Source organism: Phyllobates terribilis, unplaced genomic scaffold (assembly GCF_046119375.1).
Source record: "Phyllobates terribilis strain yellow unplaced genomic scaffold, ASM4611937v1 Scaffold_7__3_contigs__length_470593459, whole genome shotgun sequence".
NCBI classification, from domain to species: Eukaryota; Metazoa; Chordata; class Amphibia; order Anura; family Dendrobatidae; genus Phyllobates; species Phyllobates terribilis.
The window spans coordinates 65,733,295-65,754,177 of NW_027362767.1; the positions used below are offsets into that span (position 1 = coordinate 65,733,295).

Here is a 20,883-nt window from a genome sequence, read left to right on the forward strand (position 1 = left end):
CTGCATGTAGTCTCCTACCTGTAAGTCACCATTGTTTCTTATTTCTTTGTTTTCCTCTTTTCTAGATTCACTTTAGCCAAAAAACATGCCACTAGGTTCAATTTTCCATTGATGAGGGTATGATGGTATTGGCACTCGGTCTAATTGCATCCTTAGGATGTTAAGAGGCTTGAATATAAAAATCTTTACTGTTTGCCAGAAAAAAAACAACTAATCTGTGTATTTCTAAATTGATTTTTTTTTTTGCTACTGACATTTCCTCTCGAATTTACAAAACTTGTGCATTTTTATAAGAGTCTTCTTTAAATAGAAATCTGTAAAGTGTAGGTTCACCATTTCTATATGTACAAAAGGAGTAACTTTTTATTTTGCCTTGTTCTGATCCGGAATTGCATCATGTTGGGCACTGAGCTCTAATCTCGCAGCATTGCCGGCTTGTTCAGTGTCTCTGTAGAGCTTGCATCGCAGGTTTGATTGCTGTACAGTAATCTGGAGGAAAAGTTCCCTAAATGGAGCAAATTCTACTAAATTATTGGAGCTCACTCAAACATATGTCTGACAAAAAGCCCTGGGTTGTGTCGGAAAGCAACCAAAAGTGTTGAGAATGCAGCTCTGAGTGGTTTTGTGAAGCACCATTCTGTAAATGCATTGGTTTGGTCTTATAAGTGGCTGTAGGGAATGAGGGGGTAAAATACATTAAAAGAAAGCACCTGTGCCTGTATAATGTACTGATTCCAATATAAATCCTCATGAATAGAAACATCTGATAATTGCACTCATATATGGGTTCAGTGTGCAACTTGTGTACCTAGTCAATGCCCACTGGGCAAGTGGCACTACTTCTGATAATAGGGTTTCCAACTGTCCCATCAGATTTCATGGCTGCACCAATGATTTTCATCTGTGGCTAACACCTCCTGGATAGGCAGATCTAGAAAACTAGGATGAGATACGAGATGATTTAAAAAGTGGCGCCAATTGCTGCAAAATGTTAATTTTGCATCTATACGAGAGGCTTCGTGTCGGGAACCCAATATTTATCCTTGCTCGTGTCTGTAAACTCAACACATTTTGAGTCACTCCAATTCATCAGTAATAAACACACTTGTAAATGTATGAGGAGTCTCTAATTGTATCTACTGCTCTCATGGTGACAAGTTGTACTCTTGGTGTAGCCCTGGATGATTGCTACTCTACTAGAGGAGCAGAAGCAGCTGTGGCACCCCAGGGGTCTGGTTTCCACAGTAACGGCAATGTTATGTCTGAGAGCAGGTGGGAGGTCTCTTGGTCAGGGATCCTATGCATGCCACACCTCCTGCCCAGTCCTGGGAGAGGAAGAACTTCCCCTATATAAACCTAGGGCTGAGGCAGGGTTAGTGAGTAGAGAAGAAGTAGAGACAGAGAAGAGAAGCAGATATAGGAAAAGAACATCAGGAGCTCTGTGGGAGCAGTGCTACAAGGAGTCAGGGGCTGGCAGCTGCAGAGCTCGCCCTGACTGAGAAGTTATCACCGGACCCGGAGTCCGAGGCTGTGGGGACTAACTCCTATCCAGCAGCAGAAACCGACCGGCAGGGGATTGCAGGTCCTCTGGCCCAGAAACCCGAAGGCACGGTCACACGCGTGGGACCAGCACCGCCGTCGTGGAGCGGAAGCTACTAGAAGGCCCCGAGTCACCGGCCATACGGGTGAGCACCACACGGTACACTCAGGGACGTGGGCTACTTATACCCGCTTCTAGCAAGGTAGCCAGAAGAGTATCGTTAGTTTGGGAGGCCTACAACTCCGCCTGGCCAGGGGAGATCCCATCTGCTCAAGGACTGACCAGGCCCCAATCGCTAGCCAGTACTCCGGGAGGGTCTATCGTTGTCACCAGTAAAGACCCTGAACTACACCGTACCGTCTCCGAGTGGTTCCTGCTACCCCCATCATCCACGTCGGCTGTCCTGAGGCCATACCCCTCCCGTTGGGGGTTATACTATCACGCTGCACAATCCTACCACCGGCCTCAGCGGTCTGCCCTGCAGCAGCAGCTCCTTAGCTGTACTCAATGGGTGGCGTAGTCGTCCAACATCTACCGCTAATACAGCGCCACTTAGTCTGACTCCCTGGGCACGGACCGGATCACCGCCACGAGACTACAACCCTCAAGAGATCCGGCTCCGGGTAAGCTCCCACGTGCGCAACGCAGCGCGACACAGGCCCAGGGGCGCGTCAACTTTTGGCGTAGTCGGCAGGATTTCGTGCCCGCAACCACCGGGTACTGCGTGCCTGAAAAAGACTGTTCAAACTTACCTGTGGTGAAGATTCCCGCCATCCGGCGCCATCTTCCGCTTCCTTCCCGCCATCGGTGGAGTTTTCCCGCCATCCGGCGCCATCTTCAGCCTTCTTCCCGCCATACGTGGAGTTTTCCCGCCATTGGACGCCATCTTGAGGACGCCGCGCGGGAAGAAGAGGGGCGTGGACTCCGAAAGCGCGCGAGAACTGAAGCCCCGCCTCACGTCCGGACGTTGCGTAAGGTCCTGGAAGGAGCCCAGCAGACGCCGACGTCACAGGAGCGCGACGGAAGGTCCTCAACCCTGACGATTCACTGCGGAGCCGCGGCCTACGGAAGAGGATCATCGCAAGGTAGACCACGGTCCACTAGGGGGGAGAAGGATGCCGGATACGGAGGAGAGCTTCACCGCTTCAACCCCCGCCAGCGCCACCGCTGTTGCGGTCATGCCTTTCACCATGCCCTATATCCCGGGGGCAGCCTGGCTACCCCAGTACTCAGGGGAGTCACATACCCTGCATGACTTTAGAGAAAAGCTGGATAGCCTCTTTCAGGTGTACCCCCTCACAGAGGAGCAAAAAGTGAGCATCCTGGTGGCCCAATTAACCGGGGCAGCCCAAAGGGAGGTAAAGTCCTGGCCACCTGGGGGGAGGACTGTCGCAGGGATACTAACCCGGCTGAGGGACACCTTTGATACCCGCACCTCAGCCGAGATCAAGCTTAGATTCTACGGGTGCAAACAGCGGGCACATGAGAGTATAAGGGACTATGCCCTGAACCTACAAGAGGCCCTGAGAGCCATTAAGCAGACCGACCCTGACGGCGTGGGAGACGAGGACAGGCTGTTGACTGAACAATTTATAGAGGGTTTATATTGCAATGCCCACTGAACCCAGTTGCGGGCAATGGCCTTACAGTACCCTCATCTGGGATTTGCACAGTTCAAGGACAGAGCCATCCGGGTGCTTCGAGAACCGGCACCAGGTGGCGTTGTGACCCCCAGACGCCCCACTACCACTTACCACCAGGAGGCGGCGCCCTTGTCGACAGGGCCTGTGGGAGCTGATGCGCAGGCTTTGAACAATGACCCGGCTCCAGACCTGCACCATCAGGTCCAAGAGCTAGCTAAAAGCGTTGCTGCGCTAACCCGAACTGTGCAGTCTTTACAGGTTTCCACTCCAGGGAAGATCCAGCTGGCATCCGGACCGGAGGACATCCCGTGGCGTCGACCAAGGAGGACCCCACCGGCCAGAGGAAGACCCAGCGACCGATACAACGAGGACGGACGACCCATCTGCCGCCGCTGCAATCAACCCGGACATATGGCAAGGTACTGTCCTTTAAACTGGCACAACCTGGGGTAGAGGGCCAACCCCCAGGAAAAAGATCACCAGGCCCATCGAACTGGCGCGACAAATATGTGGGAGGACGTCCAGTCTTACCCGTGGTACTGGATGGCATTCCTATGAGTGCCCTACTGGACACCGGGTCACAGGTCACCACCATCCCGTACGTGCTCTTCAAGCAGTACTGGAATGACTCGGATATCACCCGCTACCCTGACGACGACTTGAGTATCATCGCCAGCAATGGTCAGCCCGTGCCACAGATTGGATTTAAAGAGGTGACCATCAAAATCGGTAGAGTCGAACTGGCAGCACAGGGACTGATCATTGTAGACATTGACAAACACGAGAGTCACCCAAAGATAACTCTAGGAACTAATGTAATTGAAAATTGTCTTGCAGAGGTGATTTTCCTTTTACAGCAGGTCGCCAAGAACGCCAGCTCCGGCCAGCAGCGAGTGCTCCAGAAAGAGATCCGGGCACTGATGCGACGGCAACAGCTAGAACTCTCCGGTGGTGAGATTGGTAGCGTGCGAATGTGTGACCCTTTCCCTATTGCCATGCCCCCGAAAAGTGAAATGATGATTTGGTGCCGGGCAGCTATTGGTCTGAGAGGTAGAGATTACCAGGCAATGGTAGAACCAGTTTACTCAGACAGTAGGCCCACCATTTTGACAGCACGGGGGGTGGTCAATGTACGCCATGGGAGGGTGCCCGTTCGCATAATAAATATCGGGAAGAGGGAAGTGTACCTGCCCCGGTATGCCACGCTAGCCAAATTGTATACCATCAATCAAGATTCCATACAGTCCATAGAACCCTTGCCTCCATCTTCCCCGGAGGAAGGTAACGGCTCTCAGAAAACAATGGAGGACTGGTGTCAGCAACTACATTTGGGTACTGACTCCACTCCCTCACACCAGAAACAGGGAGTCTATCGGGTGGTTCAAGAGTACGAGATAGTGTTTAGTAAACACCCGTTAGACTTCGGGCGAGTCAAGGGGGTAGAACACCACATCCCCACGGGAGACCATCCTCCCATAAAAGAGAGGTATCTACCCGTACCCCCTGCACACTACCAACACGCCAAGGGGATGCTTAGAGACATGAAGGAGGCTGGGGTGATCAGGGATAGCTGTAGCCCCTGGTCAGCTCCACTAGTCTTAGTCAAAAAGAAAGACAACACCATGAGGATGTGTGTAGATTACCGGAAAATCAACCGTATCACACACAAGGATGCGTACCCCTTACCAAGGATAGAGGAGTCTTTGGCTGCTTTAAGATCTGCTAACTTCTTCTCTACCTTGGATCTCAGTAGTGGGTACTGGCAGGTTCCTGTAGCAGAGGCGGACCGGGAGAAGACCGCATTCACCACCCCGATGGGACTTAGCGAGTTTACCTGCATGCCGTTCGGACTCTGCAATGCACCAGGAACCTTCCAACGATTAATGGAGTGTTGTCTGGGCCACAGAAACTTTGAGACGGTCCTGTTGTACCTGGACGATGTCATCGTATATTCCAAAACGTATGAGGACCACCTGAAACACCTGGCGGAAGTGTTCGAAGCTCTGGCAAGCTACGGCCTAAAGGTGAAACCCTCCAAGTGTCACCTCCTGAAACCAAAGGTGCAGTACCTGGGACACGTGGTGAGCGCTGATGGAGTGGCTCCCGACCCTGATAAGATCACCGCAATTAAGGAATGGCCAAGTCCCTCCAGTGTAAAGGAAGTGCGGCAGTTCCTCGGGTTGGTAGGCTATTACCGCAGATTCATCCCCGGTTTCACCAAAAAGGCAGCTCCTATGCAGGACCTCCTGATAGGCCAGTCCCGGAAGGCCAAGAACCAGAAGCCACCCTTCAGATGGGAGAAGTTAGAAGAAGAGTCCTTCCGCCAGCTGAAGATGGCCCTCACGGGGGATGAAATCCTGGCGTACCCTGATTACAGCCAGCCCTTTATCCTCTACACCGACGCAAGTAACATCAGGCTAGGAGCCGTGCTGTCGCAGATCCAGCAGGGGAAAGAACGAGTAATCGCTTACGCCAGCTGAAAACTGCGACCCACCGAAAGAAACCCTGAGAATTACAGCTCATTTAAGCTAGAGTTCCTGGCAGTGGTGTGGGCAGTCACCGAACGCTTTAAGCACTACCTCGCTTCTTCCCGGTTCACCGTGTACACGGATAACAACCCGTTGACACACCTGGACACGGCAAGACTCGGTGCCCTAGAGCAGAGATGGATGGCCCGTCTGTCCAACTACGAGTTCACAATCAAATACCGGGCAGGACGCTCCAATACCAACGCGGACGCCCTGTCCAGGATGCCAAACCTACCGGACGTAGGAGAAGATCCAGAGGGACTGGAAGAAGTCGAACTCCCCGCGTTCCACCGTCATGGAACTATCCAGTATTCCCATCGGGTAAGGAGTAAGCAAGCCGCTACGTTTAACCCCTTGCCTCACTACAACTGGGAGGAAACGCAAGACAGTGACCCTGCCGTCCGGCTGGTGAAGGAGATGCTGACTCGGCCAGAGGCTCGCCTCGACCCAGACGCTCCGGAGGAAGCCAAGCAACTGTGGGCTGAGAAGAGTCGACTGTTCCTTTACAAGGGGAAGTTGTGCCGCAGAATGGTTAACTCCCGGACGCATGAACTAATCTGGCAAGTAGTGGTGCCACGGAGAGACGCAGCCATGGTGATGGAAGCATACCACGACGGGGCTGGACACTTCGGATGGAAGAAGCTGGAGTTCCTGCTGCGTGGGCGGTTCCACTGGGTAGGCATGAGGGGAACCATCGAGAGGTGGTGCAGAGACTGTGGCCCGTGCAACCTAAGAAGGAAGGACCGTGCCAGCCAGAAGACTCCCCTGCAGTCCATCGTCACCCGGCAGCCGTTGGAACTGGTAGCCTTGGATCATGTAAAACTGACCCCAAGCAGAAGTGGCTACGTCTACGCGTTAACCATTGTGGATCATTACTCCCGGTTCTTGGTTGTCGTCCCCGTTAAGGACTTAACGGCTCAAACAGCAGCTAGAGCCTTCCAGCAGCACTTCTGCCGTCCACACGGGTACCCGGACCAAGTGCTGACGGACCAGGGACCTGCCTTTGAAGCGGAGGTCTTCCAGGAATTCTGCAATCTGTATGGCTGCCGGAAGATAAGGACGACACCCTATCATCCGCAAACTAATGGACTTTGTGAGAAAATGAACCAGGTGGTAATGGATCTCCTGAAAACTTTGCCCCTGGAAGAACGCAGTCTGTGGCCTGAGAAGCTGCCCGATCTAGTGGACCTATACAACCACATCCCGGTAGGTTCCACCAACTGTACCCCGGCTTACCTAATGAGGGCGAGACCTGGTAAGTTACCTGTTGACCTGGAAATGGGAGTCCTGACACCCGAGGACACTTCACCAGAAGCAGACTGGGACACAGAGAGGCAGCAGCAGTACCGGAAAGTACAGGAGAGCGTGGAGCGAAGTCTCTGTCAAGCTAGGGAAAGACAAGAGAAAACTTACAACCAGTATGCTCCCGCTGTTCCCCTGGTACCCGGAGAGCAGGTCTTGAAGAGGAAAAGACGGCTCCACAAGTTGGACGACCAGTGGGAGAAGGACCCGTACACCGTACTGCCCTCAAGCCACGAGAACCCGAAAGTCTGTACCATCAGTAAAGACGAAGGGGAGACCATAGCCATTGTATCCCGGGATCACCTGAAGAAGTGTCCTGAACAGCTACGGAACCCTGAAGAGGAACAAGAAGACCATCGACCCGTAGAGGAAAGGGAAGATATGGTTAGTACTGTGCTCGGAGACTTCCCTCGGTCCTGGACTCAAGTCAATGGTGCAGTTGTGGTACCCGTCCTCACGTTCCTCCAACCAGCATCCCAAGTGCCTACGGAGCAACAGGTAGAGCTGGAAGAGCAGCCGGTCCAGGAGGCAGAAGACTCCACACAAGCAGAACAGGAGGATCAACCCTCTGCTTATAGTGAGCCTGCCGTACCCCTAGTGAGTCAAAGAGCCGGTAGACAGCTGCCCAGTTTACCCTTGACAGCTCCTACACCCTGTAGTTCAGGGCTAGACAGTCAGCTCCGTAGGGCCACTAGAGGCCAGTTACCCGCACGTTGGAGGATTTGAAGTGTATAAATTGTTTTATTTGTGGTTACCTGTTTTTCTTGTTGCTTGTGTATAATTATGTGTTTCTAGTTATTTATAAGAGTCCTTGGTGGATTTACCGGGAATCCTTTGTGTATAGTTGGAGCGTAACCCAGGACGGACTAAAGACTGTTAAGGACTCGGGGCAGGACAGACCCCTACCTGGTTACGTCTCCCTGTTTTGGTGAAATGGACACCTTGCTTTTCTTCAAAGACTGCGCCCGGTTGCGGACACGCCGTAACCATCTTTATGTGTTTTTCTTATTGTATTATTATTGTTTATACCTTGTTATGTTTTTCTAAAAATATGTTTAGTCCCGGAGTACTAAATTTCACTAGGGGGGAATGTGGCACCCCAGGGGTCTGGTTTCCACAGTAACGGCAATGTTATGTCTGAGAGCAGGTGGGAGGTCTCTTGGTCAGGGATCCTGTGCATGCCACACCTCCTGCCCAGTCCTGGGAGGGGAAGAACTTCCCCTATATAAACCTAGGGCTGAGGCAGGGTTGGTGAGTAGAGAAGAAGTAGAGACAGAGAAGAGAAGCAGATATAGGAAAAGAACATCAGGAGCTCTGTGGGAGCAGTGCTACAAGGAGTCAGGGGCTGGCAGCTGCAGAGCTCGCCCTGACTGAGAAGTTATCACCGGACCCGGAGTCCGAGGCTGTGGGGACTAACTCCTATCCAGCAGCAGAAACCGACCGGCAGGGGATTGCAGGTCCTCTGGCCCAGAAACCCGAAGGCACGGTCACACGCGTGGGACCAGCACCGCCGTCGTGGAGCGGAAGCTACTAGAAGGCCCCGAGTCACCGGCCATACGGGTGAGCACCACACGGTACACTCAGGGACGTGGGCTACTTATACCCGCTTCTAGCAAGGTAGCCAGAAGAGTATCGTTAGTTTGGGAGGCCTACAACTCCGCCTGGCCAGGGGAGATCCCATCTGCTCAAGGACTGACCAGGCCCCAATCGCTAGCCAGTACTCCGGGAGGGTCTATCGTTGTCACCAGTAAAGACCCTGAACTACACCGTACCGTCTCCGAGTGGTTCCTGCTACCCCCATCATCCACGTCGGCTGCCCTGAGGCCATACCCCTCCCGTTGGGGGTTATACTATCACGCTGCACAATCCTACCACCGGCCTCAGCGGTCTGCCCTGCAGCAGCAGCTCCTTAGCTGTACTCAACGGGTGGCGTAGTCGTCCAACATCTACCGCTAATACAGCGCCACTTAGTCTGACTCCCTGGGCACGGACCGGATCACCGCCACGAGACTACAACCCTCAAGAGATCCGGCTCCGGGTAAGCTCCCGCGTGCGCAACGCAGCGCGACACAGGCCCAGGGGCGCGTCACAGCCATTGTTGTTGTGGCAAACAGAATACTCTTTTCTGAAGATATTGCACAGGAATAGACACTGTTGACAGCAGGCACAAACAGTGTCAGACTGAAGAACATTGGGCCCACCAGAGGATTTCATTCTGAGGGCCCACCTTTCTCCCCCACTCAAGAGCCCCATAGCAGCTGCAAGGTTTGCACTATTGTTACCCCAGGATTCCAAAGAATTCATGCAACCTGTCTCGCCCATATCTGAACCTAGCGGCGTGCATGTAACATTGATGGCCCGTACGAGGAGTCATGAGCAGGAATTAGCATGTAGAGGGAGAAGAGGAAAAGTGTCTGGAAAAACACAGCAGCACAGCACCTCAACTCCACTTTGCTACACCAGTTAAAGGAGACCAGCCCTAAAGAAAACTCACTAGCAGCAATGGATGTGGAAATACAAATGGACAGAATTGGTGATCTGCTTCTTCAGTTAACCTGTGAAGAATTGAGAAATGTTACACGCACACCGCTAGGTTCAGATAGGGGCAAGACAGGTTACATGAATTCTTTGGAATCCTGGGGGAACAGTTACTCAGGGCGACCATAGACCATGTGCTGCAGCTTCTCTCAGGCACACAGGGATATTGACCCTCAGGCACAGACATGTACATTGTTTCACTTGCTGACCAGACACACTTGTCAAGAGTCCTCATAAATGGTAGAACAGTAGCATTTAATAAGAAGCCGCACAGCCAGTGCAAGTTAAGTCTTATGAGCAACAGGCTCCAGTGGCAAACAGTACAGTTTCCTTAGCGGCACAACAGTTCACAGTCTTCCCAGTAGTACAGGACAGCACAGTTCTAATGCAAAGGCACATTAATGAACACAGCATTCTTTACAGCACAGTGAGATGGAGGAGGGGGGGGATTTGCTGAGGGAGATGATCCCTGTGACACCATTTCTTACAGTCCTTATCTTTCTGCTTGACAATACTCTGCACTGCTAGTTCAGGAACTCTACATGTCCTGTGCTTATCTTCACTCCTGACTTGAATCCTTTTCACTAGCAGGGGAACTTCTGTGAGACACAGAACACACACACCACCTTTCTCTTCGGCTCCAGCCAGACAGTGAACATCTTCCCCCACAATCCCCCTGGGGCTCTGCTAAAACTCTCCCCTTCTACTGTGACTGTGTTATCCCCTCTAGTTGCTGGATGCTTCTAGAGCAGAACACTTCCTGTCTCCTGTCATTGTGTTACTTCTAATAGTTGCGGAATGCTTTTAAAGCAACAGCACTACTTCTGCATGTCACACAATGAACTCTCCTGAAGGAGAAGCCAGGGCCCACCCGAGGATTCTCCAGTTCTCTGGTGGGCCAGTCCAACCCTGAGTACAAATACTTCTCTTGCAGAGAAAGGCAATGGCTTATTGATTTTTGGTGGTGGTGGCACAAAGCTTTATGATTCCACTTCTATTAAACACAGATGATTACACGCGTCTTCCATTGCCTATGACACAAAGAATTACTGTTCCAGCAGCTTCTTCTTGTGTCCTTGCAAGGCGAACCTTAGTATTTTTCCACTAATCTTCCTCAGCCTGCTAACACTTCCTACAAAACCCTCAACTACTGTGTAGGACAACTCTTCTGTAACCATGGTGGACCTCCGGACTCTCCTAGCTGCACAATACCTTCCAGTTTGCTCCTCTCTTCTCTAGAGCAGAGGTCCCCAACCGCCGGTCCGCGGACCAGGACCGGGCCGTTGGGGTTTTTCAGCCGGTCCGCGGGGAGAGGGGGCCCCTCCAGCCTCCAGCAGGGCCGCCATCAGGGCATGACTGCCCTGACTCCAGTATGGGGCCCGGCCGGTAGGAGCCCCCTCGGAGCCCCCCTCTTGTGCGTCTCTCTCCTCATGGGGCCCCCGGCCGCATGCTAAGCGCCGGGTCCGGGACATCTTAGCGCTGCGCTGCTGCGGCAGCACCTTCATGATTCCCCTGACTTCCGGTCATGTGACGGCGCCGTCACATGGCCGGAAGTCAGGAGAACCTGGTGTCAGCGATTTGGACGAGCGCCAGGATTCTGCAGGGATCGCATGGGGGTAAGTATAACAAGTTTTATTTTTTTTTAAATACAATTAACTAGGAGTGGGGGGAATGGGAGATGCACATGGGGGGAGGGGAGAGATGAGAGATCCACATGGGGGGGAGGGGAGAGATGAGAGATCCACATGGGGGGGAGGGGAGAGATGAGAGATCCACATGGGGGGGATGGGAGAGATGAGAGATGCACATGAGGGAGGGGAGAGATGAGAGATCCACATGGGGGGGAGGGGAGAGATGAGAGATCCACATGGGGGGGAGGGGAGAGATGAGAGATCCACATGGGGGGAGGGGAGAGATGAGAGATGCACATGGGGGAGGGGAGAGATGAGAGATGCACATGGGGGGGAGGGGAGAGATGAGAGATGCACATGGGAGGGAGGGGAGAGATGAGAGATGCACGGGGGGGTGAGAGATGCACGGGGGGGATGAGAGATGCACGGGGGGTGGATGAGAGATGCACGGGGGGTGGATGAGAGATGCACGGGGGGGATGAGAGATGCACGGGGGGTGGATGAGAGATGCACGGGGGGTGAGAGATGCACGGGGGGGTGAGAGATGCACGGGGGGTGGATGAGAGATGCACGGGGGGGGTGAGAGATGCACGGGGGGGTGAGAGATGCACGGAGGGGATGAGAGATGCACGGGGGGTGGATGAGAGATGCACGGGGGGTGGATGAGAGATGCACGGGGGGGATGAGAGATGCACGGGGGGTGGATGAGAGATGCACGGGGGGGGTGAGAGATGCACGGGGGGGTGAGAGATGCACGGGGGGGTGAGAGATGCACGGAGGGGATGAGAGATGCACGGGGGGTGGATGAGAGATGCACGGGGGGTGGATGAGAGATGCACGGAGGGGGATGAGAGATGCACGGAGGGGGATGAGAGATGCACGGGGGTGAGCTGCACATGTGGGGGTGAGAGATGCACATGGGGGGGTTATGTTTACATAACTTTGTTGCCTTATGAAGGGCGGGGGGGGCCCCCAAAAATTTCTTGCACAGGGGCCCACTACAGTCTGTGTCCGCCCCTGGGATGAAGTAAATGCAGCTGAACAGCAGCTGTCAGGACAGCTGCCCTGTCCTGCTGCAGGGCGTGATGGGGCCTCAGTGATGCGGCTCCTGGCACAGCACATTATGTGGGGCTCCTGGCATAGCTCCTGGCGGGGACCTGGTCTACACTATATGATAAGTATGCACTAAACTCCAAATCCCTCCATTACCCCGCCCCCATATGACCAAAGCCCCGCCCACCCCACCCCCTCCTTGCTGGGCCATGGAAAAATGATCTTGCTTCAAGCCGGTCCCTGGTGCAAAAAAGGTTGGGGACCACTGCTCTAGAGGACACTCTGACATCTCTACTACCATCTTCTACCTGCTAGGTTATGCCCACACAGATTTTTATTTTTATTTTTTGCACTTTTGCTTCAAAATACTTTTTCAAATAAACAGTTGAAAAACTATACCTATTATCTCTATGGGAAATCTACTTTTGCTATTCATATGAGGAGGTTTTTTGAGCATTTTATTTTTTTCCCTGAAGTTTTCAAAAACGCCTGGTGGGGAGAATAAAAAAAGTGAACGCCACTTCTAAGAAGTGTATTCTGATGGAATCCACTCCATATTAGACACTGTCGCATCAAAAGGCCACAAAAAAATAATTTTTCAGAAGGAAAAAAGCAACTCTACCAAATCTCTTCAACATTACTTCAGGAAAGTGAAAAACACCAACAATTTCCCCCAAAAAGGAGCCTCAATTTGTGTGAACAAAGCCTTAGGCCTCCTTCAGATGTCCAATTTTCAGATATGAGTGCTATATCCGTGGTAGCACCATGATAGTCCATTCACAGATCTGTAATTTTTCTTGGCCTGTGGAAAATCGCAGAGACGTATCCGATTTCGATCCTAAGGTCGTATCAAAGTTGTCAATGTAATCTATAGTTTTGTGAAAAAATCGGACCTCACTTGGATGACATCTGAGTGCTGTCAGATTTTCATGGATAGTCAAAAAGGAGAAGGTGGAGAAACTTTTTTGTTTTTTTCATGTACGAGAAGAATTGATGACACTTGGACCACTCTCTGATCAGATCAAAATAATCAGTCCATTTTTCTAGCATGTGCTAAAAACTAACATCTGAATGAGGCCTCAATCAGACCTCAGGTTTTATTCATGGTACAAGCAAAACGGACCGAGTTTCATCAGTGATTTTCATCAGGTTTTTTTTTTTTCACCGGTGAGAAAAAAAAAAAAGTTTCTCCACCTATCTATCAGTCAGTGAAAGATGAACAGCACATGGATGGCATCTGAATGCTGTCGCATTTTTTCACTGACCCATAGACTTGCGTTGCTGATTTTGATCCGATCGGATAAATATCGGACATGTCTCCGCGATACTGCACAGGCTACTCAGTCCGAGAAAAATGTCCGATAAGTGAACAGTCCCATAGACTATCATAGGTACGAGTATTATCCGTGAATAAAAACGAATAGCACTTGTATGTGAAAAACTGATGTGTGAATGAGACCTTATTTTGCAGTAATGGTTTCTGCCACAAATTGACTACTGTACAATCTCCTAAGCTTTCCTTATCAGCTCCATCAATACTGCAGGCACTTGCCATCACTGATCCTGACACATCATGACTGCTCTGGACTGTATAAACCCAGAGATCTGTATAGATGTCCTCCTTCCCTTGCCTGGAAATGTTTGCAAACAGAAATAATGTGGTTAATTCCCTTCTCCCTGGAGCGTGTTAACAAGGCGCTGTCAGACGGCCATATAACATGGATGATGATGATCGAATCACAATGGTCGGACTGGTCGGCGGCTATTCTGACCCAAGCGTGACAGCCTGTATTTCTATGCAGCTGTCACGTTCGGGTCAGGAGAGCTGCCGGCCAGTCCGTGCACAGCTATGTATTCGTTGTCGATGTTATATGGCCGTCTGTACCCTAAAAGTGATATTCACAGCTAATTTACCATCTATACAATGCAATTTGCTTTTTACAGGCTCAATGATATGTTTAACTTAGGCCATGTTCACACGTTGAGTATTTAGTCAGTATTGGTAAGTTAATACCAGGAGTGGGTGATAAATACAGAAGTGGTGACGTGTTTCCATTATACTTTTCCAATGGCTGTTCCACTCCTGGTTTAGACTTACAAATAGTGATGTAAAATACTGAATGTGTGAACGTGGACTTATAGAAACACCTTGATTGCTCAGAAGATGCTAGAATCACCTTCCCCCTCTTACATGTCTAAATGGGGTGTCTAGTGTGTTTTTTGTCTGACTGTTCGGATATGATAAGAGTTATACACCAAAGGGATTGGCGAGGAATCTTGTTGATATTGATGGCAGCTAAATAATGCTTTGATATGTTCCTTATCTCTTCTAGGAAACCATGTTGTATTGAGTAACATTTTTTTTATCAATCATCAATCAACATGTCGACCTACATGCACAAGGAATTTTCTCAGTTGCAGCCAATGCAGCATATTGGACACTCCAAAACTGATATCAAAAGTTCCCCATCTGGTCTACCGTCTGCTCTTGAGTACAATGGCAATCAGAACATCATGCCAGTTGACCAGAGTCCAGTGTACATTCCTTCTTCATACATGGATAACCGCCATGAATACTCCTCTCTGGCGTTCTGCAGCCCGTCAGTCATAAACTACAACGTTCCTGCTAATTCTAGTGATTCCGAGGGTTCTGTGCTGAGACAGACTATGAGTCCAAGTGTACTCTGGACCGCTCCAGACCATATGTCTCCTGTCACTTTACATTGCCAGTCTTCATTGCTCTATGCAGAGCCGCCAAGGAGTCCATGGTTCGAAGCCAAACCAGAAGAACACATGCTGCCAATTACCAGGTGAGCGAAACATTATTGGGGCATACAGTATATGTTGGTACCATGATTGGCCACTTGGCAGAAATTTGGACTGAGTTTCATGTAAGCTTCTTCCTGAAGAAGCTTAGGCGAAACATGTGTTGAAGTGAGTGGGTTCAAACCGATGAACTCTATAATGCAATCAGATCTGTATGTTAGTTTTTGGCTTTAATTGAATTTATTCTTGTCTCTTAACTCATAAATGTATTTTCATATTTACTTGTTTATTGGGCTTGTGCAATATACCACTTATTGATTCCATCTTTATTGTTTTGCATATCTTCAGCCCACTTTATATTTCATTTTATATACAGTATACTGATAGGTATTGCCAATAATTGCTTTGATTGGCTCACTGCAGCATTACATATAACTGAACCTTTTCACATTTATTAACGTGACTTTGGTCCCTTCACTTAATTTTTTAACTTGTGTGATTTTATGTTTTGTTTTTTTGTTTTTTTATCGTGGCCTTTTAATTATTTTGGATAAAGTAATTTAATTTATTTTGAGATTAATTAATTTTGTTATTCCTATTGTTTGTTGCTATATGACCATCTGAGAGCGTGAAGATGGCCATACCCATTATTCTAGGTGTCCATTAAAAGCTCATATAGCCAAAAAGCTATTCGTCCCGACTCCTCTATACAAATTCATGGTCGGTTTCTGTGTTCATTATGAAAAAGGGAAGGAAAGCTGCTGCCAGACACCTCACACCAAGAGAACAAAAATATGTGGCAAGGCGAAATCCAACATGCCGATCTCTGTTCTCCAACATCAGCCATCAGGGTATAGTCAGGACACCTTAGAAGATAGGCTAGACATCCATCTATCTTTAGAAAATTTGCATTTCTTTTATTACTACTATTCCACATTACATCTAGTTTTTATGATTTTTTTTTTAATTTGTGCATTAAAAAGATGGCCTTCCATGGTTTTTGTTGGAGTTGTAGAATTAAAAAACAAGGAGAGGTAAATTCCGTGTTATCAGCATGAACATCCCTTTTTCGCTAAGGTTGGGTTATAAAGTTTGAATGAAGATTTTAAGATTTTTTTTTTTGTACTGTTGGAGACCAGATAGGCAGGAGAACACCACTGTCAAAAGCCAAGGATGTTGCTCTTCATGGAGACTTTCTGTAGCCACTACTATCTCTTTAACTGGGAATGTTTTATAGATACCAGGGTTGCCAATCATCCAAAAATTCCTGGACAGTCTGTAAAAATAGGGCAATTAAAAAAAAAAAAAAAAATGTTTGATGGGTCCTTGAATTATTGTTATTATTTTTTGCAGCTGTAGAAACGTGAACAATTTATTAAGACTGTAATTATCATCATTTTACCGTTCACAATGAGTGCAGATTATGTGGCCATATCAGTATTTTGGGCTGTTGACATGGATCAATTAAAATCTTAATCCTTTATTATGATAAAAAAAATATTGTCGGTCTCTGTTTTTTTTGATAAGCTGTCTAGAAAAAATAAAGTTGTCAACCCTGATAGATACATTGCACTGCATCCAAAGTCGTTGGCACCGGGGCACCGTCCTTGGCCACACCTAAATTGGCAAGATGTCTTCTAAACTTTGGACCATAAAGAACCTTGTTTTCCTTCAATCAGTGACTGCACCGGACTCCGAGAAGTCACTTAGCAAAGAAAGGACGTTCCAGATAGAAAACTTGAGAAGTAGGTGACTATAATAAGGTGCAGAAAGTGTAGGGTGACATTTCCATGATCCTTGACCTTCTAATTCTTGCTTTTCTTTAGTTTGCCCTATTTTTATTTTTTTGCAGGGAAACCATGAAGAGAAAGTCTGTAGGGTCTGAATGCACAAACCATGTTGGAAGTAACCCCGGGTCCAAGCGGGACACCCACTTCTGTGCCGTGTGCAGCGACTACGCCTCTGGTTACCACTATGGCGTATGGTCTTGTGAAGGCTGCAAGGCTTTTTTCAAGAGAAGCATCCAAGGTCTGTTTCTTACTGCTTTGCATTCATGTAAATCTTCGGCGCTGAGGTTGATTAAAGACATTCAATTATGCGGAGTCAAGTTTTCTGCTGTAATTAATGTATTCAGATTATTAGCAACCGCTTGATAATGACTTGTTCTTGGTGTAATAGAAATCCGGTCAAAAGCCAGATTATTATCCTATTGATGTCGTATTTCAGTACTGCGGTCACTTCAATTTTTAATTCAGCAAATTCCAATTTATAAAATAGTTTGCTATAATCACCGGTCTCTCCGTGGTTTTATAACAGGTTATGGCAGCGCTATAAGAAATTGATACTAGAAATTACCCTAAAGGTTAGCCACTATAGGCAACGGTCTAGGGTGCAATAAGATTTGTGGAGAAGTTATTTTCTGTAGGGGGAAGCAAAGTCCAATTCCATGTTGGACACCCAGGAATAGCTAGACATGGCCAATCTCCATATATTATACAATAGAACTGAAATATGCTACATATTCTTGTAACGGCTATATATTTAGCATGCAGTTGCCGGTGTCTCAATTATAAGAGTTGGCTCCAGTGCATGTGTGATACTCCAGAAACTATAGCATATAAACTACTGGACTCTTTGAAGATATAGAATGTAAAACCTTTAACTATTTGCAACAAGATTATACTTTTCCATGATCACCTGTCCAAAGGGACAAATCACAAGAATAAGGGTCAAGAGTCCGCTCTTGGCTGGATGGTCGAGCATGTGCACTGCTGCTGTGCCCAAACTCTATAGATCTGCAGATGATGGACAAGTACTGGTGTCAGCTATCCTCGACAGTCCTACAGACTTTGAATGTGATGGCCATGCTTGACTACTAGTACTGACCCATTCAAATAGGTGACTCTTGATCCCTGCACTCATAATTGGTGGAGGGTGTACCAGTTCTAAGACCCCTTGACACCAGCAATATTATGCAAAAACGCCAAATTGAGACATCCGTGGAACATGGACCAAGTACAGACTGATGTTTGGACCGACTCAAACTCAAAGTCTCATATATGCCTATGAGACTGATGAGTTAGTCAGGAGATCCGTAACCAGTCCGGACATCACGATCCGTACTCGGTCCATGTTCCACAGATGTCTTATCTCAGAACATTTTGGAAAAATAGTTGATAGGATATAGCTAGTAATCTTCTGTCCAACTCCTTTTAAAGGGAATCAGTCACCAGGTTTTTACTATGTAATCTGAGAGTAGCATAATGTAGAGGCTGAGACGCTGATGCCAGCTGAGCTAACCCATCTACTTGATATTAGACCTTTAAAACCCCTAGAGTATGGGAGCGACCTTTCCCACCCAGGCTCTTTTGGTCGATCCTAAATCCCGGACCCAAAATCCGGTAAAAAATAAAACCCTCTCAGAAACCTATTGTTACTGTTGGTGTGTCACTTACTGGGCTGCCAGCTGTAGTTTTGATAAAAGCACTGTATTGTCAACAGGATTAGTAGAGTATTAGTAACAATGCTGTCAGGTAGTCCAACCACTCCCCCAGCACTGATTAGCAGCTTTCTGCTATGCACAGTAAGCTGCCAATCAGTGGTATGGTTGGGGTTATACAGAGCTCAGCATTGAGAGAAATGCCAGACATGCAGCAGAGAAAACTGTGATTTTATCACAACTGCTGCACCCAGTAAAGTGATACATCACTGGAATCAGGGTCTCTGTCCCTATATTATGCTGCTTTCAGATGGGGTAGAAAAAAATCTGGTGACAGATTCGCTTTAACATGTCAGGATCTAAGGAGCATAGCAAAAGTGGATGCCGATTTAGTAGTTGCTTAGACACCAGTCTAATAAATGACGCCTGGTAGTGATTTTGTGGTGGGCTTCTGCTTATAAGCAGCAGCTAATCAGAATAATAGGAGCCGCAGTCTGATATATGAGGCTGAGACAGAGCAGCTTTCCGCGCTTTTGTGGAGCTCCAGCTTGGACTTTGGATGTCCTCTGACTCCGGTTTGGTTGTGCAGATGTTCTCCTCCAGTGTACGACAGTTCTGCACTAGAAAATGTATCTTGCACTTTAAAAGCTCTGGCAATGAAGCCCTTGTAAAGGGCAGCAGAAAGGACATTATCTACAGTTAGCCTTTTTCGGCAGAGCGGCTCTAGCAGTTAGAAATACCTGTGGATTTCGCTGAACTTCCGAGAGCTGTAATTAGAAACATCACGTCCCGGTTTAGACTTTATACTGGAACATCTGAAATCACAGAGAGACAATTCTTCTCTGTCCAGAGATTGTTCTGTGTGCGAGAACCAATGCAAGGATGCTGCGTGTTACAATGAGCGGCGGCTGAATATAGGTCATGTCTTTGCTGAAATTCAACTTTTTTTATACCCTTCACTCTCTTTTCCAGAACATTGCATTTGGCAGTCAATTGTAGAGTAAAAGTAGATATCTTTTAAGAGAAGCCATCATCAGAAAATAAACCTATTGTTTATATTTTTGCTTTTTTTGCGTAAAATGTATTTTTTTAAATATTTTCCCCATATTACATTCTATATTAAACATTTGAAATCTTGCAATACTCACACCGGCCACTGGGGCTTTTTTTTAGACTCATACTTCCTTTTTCAGGAAATGCACATGTACATTAGCAGCAATAGACAGGGTCAGAGTCAATCTGTTGTATCGAAGCATCTAATGAGCATGTACAAAGGTCATTATGAGGGGGAGCTGTGACATCGCCTATGGTGATTGGTGAATCCTGTGTTGTCAGTCATTGTAATCCTTCCTCTAATGATAAGGAACCTGCTGAAAACTCTTCCTGAAAGTGCACTTAGACTGCTTCTTTTATGGTCATTAACACGCCCTCTGTGCACTTCCAGCTTGATTTGCATATGGCTTATGCATCTCTACAGAAAAGATATCATTCTTATTGGGAGACGAGCACCTATAGAGCCATACCACCACTTCCAGATGTAAAAATGTCCTGACGGACTTCCTTAAAGGAACCATTTCAATGAATATTTGTAGATTTTTTGGCTTCTGGCAGATAAATCTGCAGCTCAGGACATGTAGATGGATGCAGCCCATGAGTCCGGTGCTGATCTTTAGCTCCTAGTCATTTGGACCCTCCCGGTCTGTGGACCATTCACTTTTCTTCTGACAAAGCACAGTCATGACAACCTACAAGTCATGAAGGCAAGCTAATCGAGGACATTGACCGCCAAGGATCAGTGCAAGATCAGTAGGTGGCCTCCTTGATCTCCAACCGATAAGTTGTCCAGAGCAAAAAGCCTGTCTTGGAGTGCCGCCATCCTGCCTTTCTTCCTCCTCCCTAATTAGTGAGCACATTGTTTCAATTTTTCTGGTGGATCATAATCCCTGGATAATTGTCCACCATGGGAATCATTAGTGCAGACTGCTTGCCTACCGGGCACAGGCCGAGCATGTGTTGTGCTTGTCCTAAATAGCGGTTAACATTTATCTGGGGGGCACAATATACTCTTTTGTAGTAGGGTTCCCTGCGCCACTTATCACTTTCTGTAATAGAGCGCCAAAAAGTTTTTTTATTAGACCAAATAATTATTTATTAAATTTTATTAAATGATGATAAAAAATAATTGAAAACACAAAGTTCAGACATTTAAAAGTACTATAGATCGGTGAGTATTGACATCGTCCGCTCAAAAATCAAGTACATAAAAAATCAGATGAAAAAACATGGAACATATATATATTGTCTCAGCATTGAAAATGGATACTCACATAAAAATATAAGCTCAAAATGGTGAATGTTAAGCAGAAAGATGTAAAGAAAAAAAAAAGGATTGGAGAAGTAATGACATAAATAAATATGCACAGTGACACCCCTTGATGAAGCT

The 20,883-nt window shown here is 48.0% G+C and overlaps 1 protein-coding gene across 3 annotated transcripts in view; it reads left to right on the forward strand.

Annotated features, from left to right (window-relative positions):
• ESR2 (estrogen receptor 2) overlaps positions 1 to 20,883 on the forward strand; it is an 83,983-nt gene that overhangs the window by 10,293 nt on the left and 52,807 nt on the right. The window contains exons 2-3 of one of the 3 annotated variants that reach the window (XM_073638684.1): positions 14,569 to 15,045; positions 16,854 to 17,029. In XM_073638684.1, coding sequence (XP_073494785.1) covers positions 14,618 to 15,045; positions 16,854 to 17,029 — 604 coding nt within the window. In that variant the 5' untranslated portion in view covers positions 14,569 to 14,617. Of the gene's footprint in view, positions 1 to 14,568; positions 15,046 to 16,629; positions 16,765 to 16,853; positions 17,030 to 20,883 lie in introns of those variants that run through there. The other 2 variants (XM_073638683.1, XM_073638682.1) reach the window with 2 other exon arrangements.